This window comes from Silurus meridionalis, chromosome 11 (assembly GCF_014805685.1).
Source record: "Silurus meridionalis isolate SWU-2019-XX chromosome 11, ASM1480568v1, whole genome shotgun sequence".
NCBI classification, from domain to species: Eukaryota; Metazoa; Chordata; class Actinopteri; order Siluriformes; family Siluridae; genus Silurus; species Silurus meridionalis.
Window position 1 is genome coordinate 19,757,501 of NC_060894.1, and position 10,807 is coordinate 19,768,307.

The window sequence follows — 10,807 nt, forward strand, 5'->3', positions numbered from 1 at the left end:
TGCGTGCCCCAGTGGCCTAATGGATAAGGCACTGGCCTCCTAAGCCAGGGATTGTGGGTTCGAGTCCCGTCTGGGGTGAGGCCGGTTAGCAGAGTGGCGCAGCGGGCGTGCTGGGCCCATAACCCAGAGGTCGATGGATCGAAACCATCCTCTGCTAGACGCCTCATTTTACATTGCTCAATTGTGTTACTCGGTCGCATTTTATGTTCATAGTAAAAGTGGGGAATCTACTAATGAAACATAATGAAAACATGCATAAGTATGTAGCGCGTTCATGCGGTCAGCAGAGAGGTGGACATCAATTGAGAGCTCAGATAAGGATGAGTAAAACTTCAGAGCGAATACAAATAAAACCTAGTCCAAAATCTTTTTATCTATAGTCTTCATGTAGTCAGTTCAGTGGTGAAGCAGACAGATGGCTACAAAATCAGATGTTTGTGAGCAAGTTCTTCCTGTATGCATGTATTGAGGTGTCCATTGAGGAAGATAGAGGTTGTCTTCTAGATATGGCCACTTAAGTAAGGGCTCTGCTACCAAAAGAGTTATTTTTGGTCCTTCTTCACCCAAATAAAATTTCCCAGGAGCCGCAAAACATCTATGCAAGATGTCTGACCTTTAAATGAATGTGACACAATTTGTGGTTTAATGCGATATAAGGAAGTTGCCTAGTTGCAACACTAGGTGGCACTAGTGTGGGTTCTATTGTATAGTGATCTTAGCATTTTTTACTGTTTTTTTACCGCTAGCAAATGCGTGCCCCAGTGGCCTAATGGATAAGGCACTGGCCTCCTAAGCCAGGGATTGTGGGTTCGAGTCCCGTCTGGGGTGAGGCCGGTTAGCAGAGTGGCGCAGCGGAAGCGTGCTGGGCCCATAACCCAGAGGTCGATGGATCGAAACCATCCTCTGCTAGACGCCTCATTTTACATTGCTCAATTGTGTTACTCGGTCGCATTTTATGTTCATAGTAAAAGTGGGGAATCTACTAATGAAACATAATGAAAACATGCATAAGTATGTAGCGCGTTCATGCGGTCAGCAGAGAGGTGGACATCAATTGAGAGCTCAGATAAGGATGAGTAAAACTTCAGAGCGAATACAAATAAAACCTAGTCCAAAATCTTTTTATCTAAAGTCTTCATGTAGTCAGTTCAGTGGTGAAGCAGACAGATGGCTACAAAATCAGATGTTTGTGAGCAAGTTCTTCCTGTATGCATGTATTGAGGTGTCCATTGAGGAAGATAGAGGTTGTCTTCTAGATATGGCCACTTAAGTAAGGGCTCTGCTACCAAAAGAGTTATTTTTGGTCCTTCTTCACCCAAATAAAATTTCCCAGGAGCCGCAAAACATCTATGCAAGATGTCTGACCTTTAAATGAATGTGACACAATTTGTGGTTTAATGCCGATATAAGGAAGTTGCCTAGTTGCAACACTAGGTGGCACTAGTGTGGGTTCTATTGTATAGTGATCTTAGCATTTTTTACTGTTTTTTTACCGCTAGCAAATGCGTGCCCCAGTGGCCTAATGGATAAGGCACTGGCCTCCTAACCAGGGATTGTGGGTTCGAGTCCCGTCTGGGGTGAGGCCGGTTAGCAGAGTGGCGCAGCGGGCGTGCTGGGCCCATAACCCAGAGGTCGATGGATCGAAACCATCCTCTGCTAGACGCCTCATTTTACATTGCTCAATTGTGTTACTCGGTCGCATTTTATGTTCATAGTAAAAGTGGGGAATCTACTAATGAAACATAATGAAAACATGCATAAGTATGTAGCGCGTTCATGCGGTCAGCAGAGAGGTGGACATCAATTGAGAGCTCAGATAAGGATGAGTAAAACTTCAGAGCGAATACAAATAAAACCTAGTCCAAAATCTTTTTATCTAAAGTCTTCATGTAGTCAGTTCAGTGGTGAAGCAGACAGATGGCTACAAAATCAGATGTTTGTGAGCAAGTTCTTCCTGTATGCATGTATTGAGGTGTCCATTGAGGAAGATAGAGGTTGTCTTCTAGATATGGCCACTTAAGTAAGGGCTCTGCTACCAAAAGAGTTATTTTTGGTCCTTCTTCACCCAAATAAAATTTCCCAGGAGCCGCAAAACATCTACGTGGTGAAGCAGACAGATGGCTACAGGAAGTTTCCTAGTTTCAACACTAGGTGGCACTAGTGTGGTTTCTATTGTATTTGGAGCTTAGCAATTTTCACTTGTTTTTTTTTTATTTTTTACTGTTGCCAATTTTTGCCCCAGTGGCGTAATGGATAAGGCACTGGCCTCCTAAGCCAGGGATTGTGGATTCGAGTCCCGTCTGGGGTGATGCTGGTTAGCAGAGTGGCACAGCAGGAGCGTGCTGGGCCCATAACCAGAATTTTGTGGGCAAAGTTTTCCTTTATGCACATTTTCAGGTGGTCATGGAGGAAGATGGAGGTTGTTTCAAATGTAAAAAAACATTTAGGCCTTTTTTAAACATCAGACATCCTTTTGATAAATGTCATATATTTTTTGCTAATAACAGTTGCTTGCATGCAACCCTGTTTCATTTTTAGCCTTCACCTTCCTTCTGTTTGGTCGGCCATCTTACTGTGTGGCTAATCAAACTGCTTGCGTGTCAATATTATTCGTTTGTTTGTTTCACAGGGAGCTGAAAAAAATTAAACCTTGTGCATAAACAATTGTAAAAAAGAAATTCATAAAAATAAAAAAAAGGTCTTTTATTTTGTACATACGCTTAACATCCTGGAGCTTTTATCTCTAGAAACCTGCACTTCCGCAACAACATCATTGGAAATTCATCAATGGTGGCTCAATCCCAAATGCATCAATGCGGATGGACTCTATGTAGTGCAACACAACACAGAAAGGCCACAATTGCCGTTTGGGATTGAGCCAAAATGGCTGCAGCGAGAGAGCGTTTATTCGGTGGCGTTTTCTGTCTGTCGGTCTTTTGCATTGTTTCGTGGAAGTTTTCAATCCTAGGTGAATGTCCCAGGTTTGGAAAATAGAGTTTAATGTAGTTAATATTGCTGCTAATAAAGTTTTTATACCTTTTGTATAAAAAAAAAGAAGGGATATTGTGTAACTGTATATAACGATTCTACTGCTGTTTCCGCTTCCGCCCCCGCCCCCGCCCCCCCAAAAAGGCCAAAACAAACATAATTTATAGTTTTTATAACATTTATAACGTGCGTAAATATTGCATTGTGATAATAAATGTGTTGTATAGGTGTAAATGACGCACTGAGGTTGGCAGGACGGGGATTATTAATGCTCGGGGTGTTGACTTGGATGAGCTCCTACCTGTACCCCAAGCTGAAATCCTTCATCTGTCCAGCCACACAACCATCAGAAGAAGGTACAGTAACTGTTACTGCTGTATACATTAAATCTATATCCAGGACCTGTCAAAAGTCACACCCTTCAACACAAAACAACCAAGATTATGATTTATATTTTCCATTCTGCAAAGTCACCATCTTGCACCACTTGAGTTAGAAAGGAGAGTGAAGGAAAAGCAGCCAACAAGCACTTAACACCTCTGGCAACTCCTGAAGATTGTTGGCAAGGGCAATCCACAATGGCATTCTCTTGAATGGTCAGCCTCGTGAATGGTTTTCCAATATCTTCAGGTGTTGCCAGGGGTGTTGAGTGCGTGTTGGCTGCTTTTCTTTCACTCTCCTCCTTTACTTTCCCTTTACTCCTTTCAAACCATCTTGATTAAATTTAGATTGGGAGATTGTGGAGGTCAGGTCATCTGAAGCAACACTTTTTGGACAAAAGGTCTTATGTAGCCTAGTGTTTGGGGTACTTTTTTTTTTTTTTTTTGAAAAACAAATGTTCTTAATATGTGCAGACAAGATGGTATGGCATGTTGGTGCAAAATGTTGTGATAGCCATGCTGGTTGTGACTGAATAACCAACAGCACCTCCACACCATCATGCCTCCTCCGCCATGCTTCACAATGAGAGCCACGCATTCAAATAAACGTCCCTTCACCCTGTTCACGTCTAACAAATACACGGTGGTTAGAAGCAAAATCTTAAATTTTGACTCATCAGACAAAGGCACAGTTTTCTTCTGATATTCTTGGTCTTTTATAGCCCAAGCAAGTCTCTTCTGCTTGTTGTTTTTCCAAAAAAATATTTTCTTTGCCACAATTTGACCATGAAAGCTTGGCGTACACAGTCTCGTCTGAAAGTGGAGGTTGACTAGGAACTGTCTGCTTCCTGAACTATGAGAAACATGTAAATTGGTGGTTTCTGTGGCTGGTGATTCTAGAAAACTGCAGTAGAGGTAGCTCTTGATCTTATTTTTCTGGAACGGTCTTAATGAGAGCCTGTTTTATCAAAACGTTTCAAGGTTTTGGCGATGGCACTTGGGTATACATTTGAAGTTCTTGAGATTTTTCAGATTTACTGACCTTCATTTCTTTAAATAATAAAGACGACTTAACTGAGAGTTACTACAACTGTACAGCCTAATAGAGCTATTGACTTTGTGCTCCCCCTTTTTCACTGCACAAGACAACTGATGGTTTAATGCACATTAAAAAGGCAAGAAATGTTACAAATAAACACTTGACAAGAGACAACTGTGAATTAAAAACCATTCCAGGTGACTAAACATAGATTCTCTACACTTTACATGTTAAACTACCCAGAATATGCTATAGATTATAACTATTTCAGTTTTCATTTGACTAACCCTCATGTAATTAACATAGATCAGACCAGAGCAATAGCAAATCAAGCTTGATGGAGAGTGTGGGTTTAACCACAAAATAAAAAGTACCTGGGTGTGATGCAAAGCGAGGAACACGTCATGCATTTTATTGGTTACATTTAATCCTGAGGAACGTAAGCGAGACAAGTTAGTTCCTGTTATCTCTTGTTCTAACCACAATAATCAGTCATTCACCATACCAACCTCTCCCTCTATCTGCTTTCTGAATGTGTGAACTCAGAAACCAAGCGCTATTACAATTGCAAAGTGCTGACACTTGAAACTCTGTAAATGTTAAATAAAATCTACTAAAAGAAATCAGTAAATCAGTGATTATAGATATAACTTTGGTTAAGATCCTTCTTTTTGGTAATGTTGGACCTTCTGCTATATGAGTGCCCAAGTATGAGCAGTTACAATGGAAACAATAATGCATTAGAACACATTCTTACAACAATAATAATATCATTTATCTCAGGGCTTGAACATTACTGTCCTAGCCGTCCTGTTACGAAACAACCAACACAAAAATATACCCATCTTCTGAGCACCCACTGTAATACTGTGGGTTATATGTAGCCTTTCCTTATAAAAGGAGAAACCCTTTGATTGACTAAGTCTGCCACTTGAACTATGAGAAACATGTATGTAATTTGGTGTTTTTTGTGGCTGGTGATTCTAATAAGCTTATCCTCTGCAGTAGAGGTAGCTCTTGATCTTCCTTTCGTGTCAAAACAGCAACCTTTGGGCCAGATCATCTTCAGAAAAAGGGTGAAGTGCACTTCTGGTGCAGAAGTGAGATCATGTTGTTTCCGGTGAGAAACTTAGGTGTGAGGAGAGCTTGGTGACAGGGTCAGAATGTGGTCAGAACAGCACCAGTTGCACAGCTGGACAGTGTGGATATTGTCTTTTTCTAACACTGACTTATGATGGTCAGTGCTCCCTGTGACTGTGTGTGAGCCTTGTGCTGCCATCTGTTGGTGTGTTATAAAACTGGTTTTAAAACCTTTTGATACCACCTTGATAAATGACATGTATAAAGCATCTTTTGTTTTCATTTTTCTTTACAAGTAATCTCACTTTTATAAAGTAGAATAGTCAGTAGATAAGTTTCATAAGTAATTCTCAATCTGTTTATACAAACTGTCATTGCAGGTAATGTTAAAGATGCACACAGCAAATTGAAACATGAGAGCAAGAAGGGAGCAACAGAATCAGCACAGTGTTAAGGTTTGTTCACACACACATAAGTTTTACTGCAAAGCTATAAACAGGTTCATTTATTTATCGTTATTATTAATATATATTTACAGTTTATTATAATTATTTACTTTTTCTATTTAATTATAATTTTTTATTAAAATGTGTAATTGGTAGCTCAGTGTTTAAAATGTTGAACCTCTCATCAGAAGGTCATGAGTTCAAATCCCAACTCTAAGAAGCTGCTACTGCTGGGCCTCTGAGCAAAGCCCTTACCCCTTAACTGCTCAGTTGAATAAATGAGAGCATTGGTATAAGTCGCTGTGGTTAAGATGCTGAATGACCTAATCGTAAATTAAAGAAGCAGTTGATACTGTTTGTGGCCCTCCAATGCTTCTGAGGCAAATTGTACATTGTGCCATCTTATTTCAAAATAATATTCAAAAATAATTCAAAATAATTGGAATTTAATAAACATCGAAGCGTTTGTTTTGTACATATGTACTTTTTGACAATATATTACATTTTAAGTCCATTGGTTTTAATTACACTACATAGTAGGGGTGTAAAGGTACACGTATTCGTACCGAACCGTTTCGGTACAGGACTGTGTGCGAAAACAGATTTTGTTCGGTGAATGCGCAAAATCGCTGCCACGTCCCGCCATCGCCAACTTTTTTACGGCAGACTCGCAACATGAACTATTTAGCGTTTTATGTACAGCACCAAAAAAAATAATCGTAAAAGGGGAAAATCCTAAAACTTTCGGGAGTGAATGAAAGAAGGATGGACAGAAGTGATTTAAAATAACTATCTGTGTTTCTTAAATGAAGACATTTGTTAAAGTTTGCTGAAATAAGTACAACAGTTAAGTGGAACATTTATTAAGAAAATTAAGTACACACTTTTATACACCTCTGTAGTATCTAAATGGTGTCTAACAAATGTAAACTTCTGCATTTAATTTAATTGCTTTATTTATTAATTGTTTATGCAACTTAATTGACACAATACGTGTTTTGCATTCATTTAACTTTTTATTTTATATATATATATATATATATATATATATGTGTGTGTGTGTGTGTGTGTGTGTGTGTGTGTGTGTGTGTGTGTGTGTGTGTATGAATGTAATTTTATAATTTTATTTAAGCCAATCATGCTTTTTAAAATAGTAATACAATTAATAAATACATAATAAAACATGTTGATGTTCACAAATGTTAATAACAAACAATGTTAACAATGTCAAACGACATTCAAACAAGCAATTTTATGTTTTCATTTCTTCCTTCAAATATATCAAAATTTAACCGAACTGTGACTGAGGCACATCCCGAACCGTGAATTTTCTGTATCTTTACACCACTACTGCATAGTAATGTAAGCTTGCTAAAAAATCTGGCATCTTTAATATTTCAACCTCTATAAGTTCATGCAATATTTGGAGAGCATCTTTCTGCCTTGTATATTCACTAACATATGAATAGAATATACTGCATACCATTATACCATTTCTGCCAATAAAACCAATTATAAAAGTATCATACATATAAGACTTTATGGTTGCGTATAGCTGTACTACATACAACATACACTTTGCCTCTTCTAACATTTAATATCTGTTACAACATTCTTTTACTAATAAAGTATTAATTTATTTATTTTTATAGTCAGATGAATTCCTTGAGGCAGTAGTGAAGCCCCGACAGGAAACAGTGCTCAGGAAAAAAGAGGAAGACTTCTATCGTATAACAGGACAGCGCTGGAAACTTAGCCAGGGTTTTACACTAGGAGGGGTGAGAAGCCGAATGCGACAATGTTTGTATTGGTTTGCTGTAATAAATGCTACTGCCACTGCACTAACTCGTGTTAACGATGCAGGAAGAACAGACGATAGCGAACACAGAGGGCGATGATGAGACTCCGAGCCAAAGGGCTGCACGCAATCGAAAGGAGCTCGAGACACAGAATCCAGCTGCTGTCCAGACACTACAATCCCCGAAAGAGAAAAAGGTGAGAAATGCTTCCGATTGAATCACTGCTGTATTGATTATTATACAATGTTTTTATTTTGTGATTTTTTTTTTTTAAAGATCATAATCTTACCTGATGAACCTTCAGAAGACGCTGATGGGGTGAGTGTATTGCTATTCGAAAAACTAAAAAAAAAAGTTTTTTTTAAAATACCCCAATTCCCTGGAGAGTTAAACGGAATGGATACACAATGCTGTCGTGTCATGCGTTTCACCCCGAAGCTAGTTTCTATCCTATCTGGCACAGTTTGAGATGCCAGCGATGCTGTAAGTATTGAACGCTGCAATGTTTATTGTAACTGATTAATGTTAATGACTCTTTCTCAGGTTGTGAAAATTGCTCTGAGATGTCCCAGTGGAAGAACAGTCCGGAGAAGGTTTTTGAAAACATGCAGGTCTACAGTGAGTATGAATGTGAATGAATGTTGTTTAGATTTAGATTACTGGAAATGTAAAGCTTCAGGAAATGGAAACTATTGGGACACACATCTTAATGACTGGAATCATGTAAAATAATGCCTTGTACTTTGCATTTACAAACATTTATGAAGAAAATAAGCCATTCTGAAGAGTTCAGTCAATTCAATGTGTCGAAGTTTGTTCGGCCCACACAGAGCCCTGACGTCAACACCAACACCTTTTGGGATGTGCTGAAACGAAGATTGCGAGCCAGACCTTCTCATCCAACATCTTCGCCTGACCTCACAAATGCTCTACTTGAAAATAGGCAAAGATTCTCACTCCAAAATATTGTGGAAAGGCCTTTCAGATAAGTGGAAGCTGTAATGGATGCAAAGAGGGGACTTCTTTTTAATGTACGCCGTATTGCCAAAAGTATTGGGACACCTGAACTTTCCTGTTATATTTGGTTCTTTTCCAAACTGTTACCACAAAACTGGAGGCACTTAATCGTACAGGACGTCTATAGATGCGCTGTAATACAATTTTTCATTCACTTGAACTTGAAAACCCAAAACTGTTCCAGGATGGCGATGCCCCTGTGCACAAAGTGAGCTCCATGAAGATCTGATTTACATGCTTTGGAGAGTAAGATCTTGAGTGGCCTCTCAACCCTATTGAACCCTTTGGGATGAATTGAAACACTGACTGCACCCCAGGTCTCCTCACCTACATCAGTACCTGACTACTAACACCCTTGTGGCGTTAAACTAAGTGAAGAGTGATTCAGCACAGCAAAACACACAACCACAAACTACAGAATATTGATTCCTAAACAATGGTCATGCTTAATATTTAAGAAAACATTTGCAGCCATAACTAGACTACATGTGAGTAACTCACTTGTCTACATTTGACTTATCTTCCTTAGGTCCTTTTGGACTGGTTGAACAAGTCTGGATACTCTCCCACTCTTTATGCCTTGTACACGTCGTACCCCCGGAGCCCGCTGCACACACAAACGGAGCTCAGCCTGGAGGATGTCGGGATCATCACACACACCATTCTTAATGTGGAGGAAAAAGACTATTCAAATTAACGCCGTCTTAAGGCCTTTGTGATGGTGGTTGGTAATTAAATAGCTGAGAAACCTTGATGTTTATTTATGATCAAATATCCATAGAAAATCTGTCCACTTATATAAAACAAATAGAAAATTCTTTACAGATTTATTGAAATCTTAAGAATGGGAAATATGACTTTAATATCCAGTGATTTTATACCCTTTAATGTACTTTTATAGTTTGCTGGTGATATTGTTTGTTTTCTTTATTTGCTATACTACAGATGTTTTATTCAGAACATAAATACGAGACTATGGATAATCATTTGCATTTACGTGTTAAATCAAGTGTCAAAACCACCTGGCAGCAGACTGGTATCGGGCCACACAGAAACAAATGAAAAGCTTTTTTTTATTATTCAACATTCAAAACTTTGTAGATCAACACATATTTACCTTTCCAATCAGATACATATACAGTAACTAGTCGCCAATGGAGCAAACCAGACATGGGATCATAAGCAGGACAGCTAAACTACTGTCTTTCATGTCTCCCTCATGTTGCAGTCTCTCCATCATGCGTTCATAGGATGCAGCTTCAATCATCCAATCTTTCAGATCAGAGGTTTTGGGCTGTTTCCAATTGATCATCCTTTTTATTCATATTTTTGACTTTCGTGGTCTGCATGCTGTTTTATAAATAAATAAATCAATTCCACCTGTGTCAAATTTCTACACTTTTTTCAGGAGCAGTCAATAAACTAAGCTTCCACTGATTCTACATTATGGCGAGTTAAATTTTTCTGTATGTAAAAACATGTATATTAAGTGAATATACTTAATCATATACTCAGTATTATGCACAGAATTGCACTACAGTATTACCCCAACACACACAGTGGGCTGTGGAAACGTCTTGCATGATCTAATGAATTAACCCATGATAACAGGGACGACACTATTAAACAATTTATTTTTGGGGTTTTTTGGAGACCACCCAGTTTATATGCTTTTCCTGTGTGCACTCAGGGTTTTGGGTTCCTTTAATCTCTTCATGAAGTGAAACACATTCTCAGTTGGGTTTAGAAACTTGCAAGCTGCAAAAATGTGTGCATGACCCCACAGCAGGTTTTAAAAAGCAGAAACTCAATCTTAAAATGTAGTTTTTAACAAAAGTACAGATGGCACTGAAGGAACATTGAAACCAAAGGGTATTTTATTAAAGGCAAAAAAAAAAAAAAAGTCATGCTTTTTAAAATAATGAATAAAAAAAAAAAGTCCTTGATATGCAAAAGGTGAACCATTAGAGAGGTTTTCAAACCATTTTAATACATTAACAGAACCGAGTGGAACTATTTCTCAAGATACACGTTTTCCGACCATATAATGCATATAAT

At 38.5% G+C, this 10,807-nt stretch overlaps 1 protein-coding gene and 3 non-coding genes across 4 annotated transcripts; all 4 read left to right on the forward strand.

Moving 5' to 3' along the window:
* The first annotated feature begins 5 nt into the window (after positions 1-5).
* Positions 6-78, forward strand: trnar-ccu. The gene has a single exon. It is a non-coding gene; the product is annotated as a tRNA-Arg (tRNA).
* Positions 79-755: 677 nt separating this feature from the next.
* trnar-ccu lies at positions 756-828 on the forward strand. The gene has a single exon. It is a non-coding gene; the product is annotated as a tRNA-Arg (tRNA).
* Positions 829-837: 9 nt separating this feature from the next.
* trnam-cau lies at positions 838-909 on the forward strand. The gene has a single exon. It is a non-coding gene; the product is annotated as a tRNA-Met (tRNA).
* Positions 910-2,762: 1,853 nt separating this feature from the next.
* ubxn8 (UBX domain protein 8) lies at positions 2,763-10,128 on the forward strand. The gene is made up of 9 exons (XM_046861474.1): positions 2,763-2,968; positions 3,216-3,344; positions 5,868-5,881; positions 5,925-5,942; positions 7,586-7,711; positions 7,797-7,928; positions 8,009-8,050; positions 8,276-8,350; positions 9,279-10,128. Exons 1-9 carry the CDS (start codon positions 2,884-2,886, stop codon positions 9,444-9,446), a joined length of 789 nt encoding a protein of 262 aa, XP_046717430.1. The 5' UTR covers positions 2,763-2,883; the 3' UTR covers positions 9,447-10,128.
* The last annotated feature ends 679 nt before the right edge of the window (positions 10,129-10,807 follow it).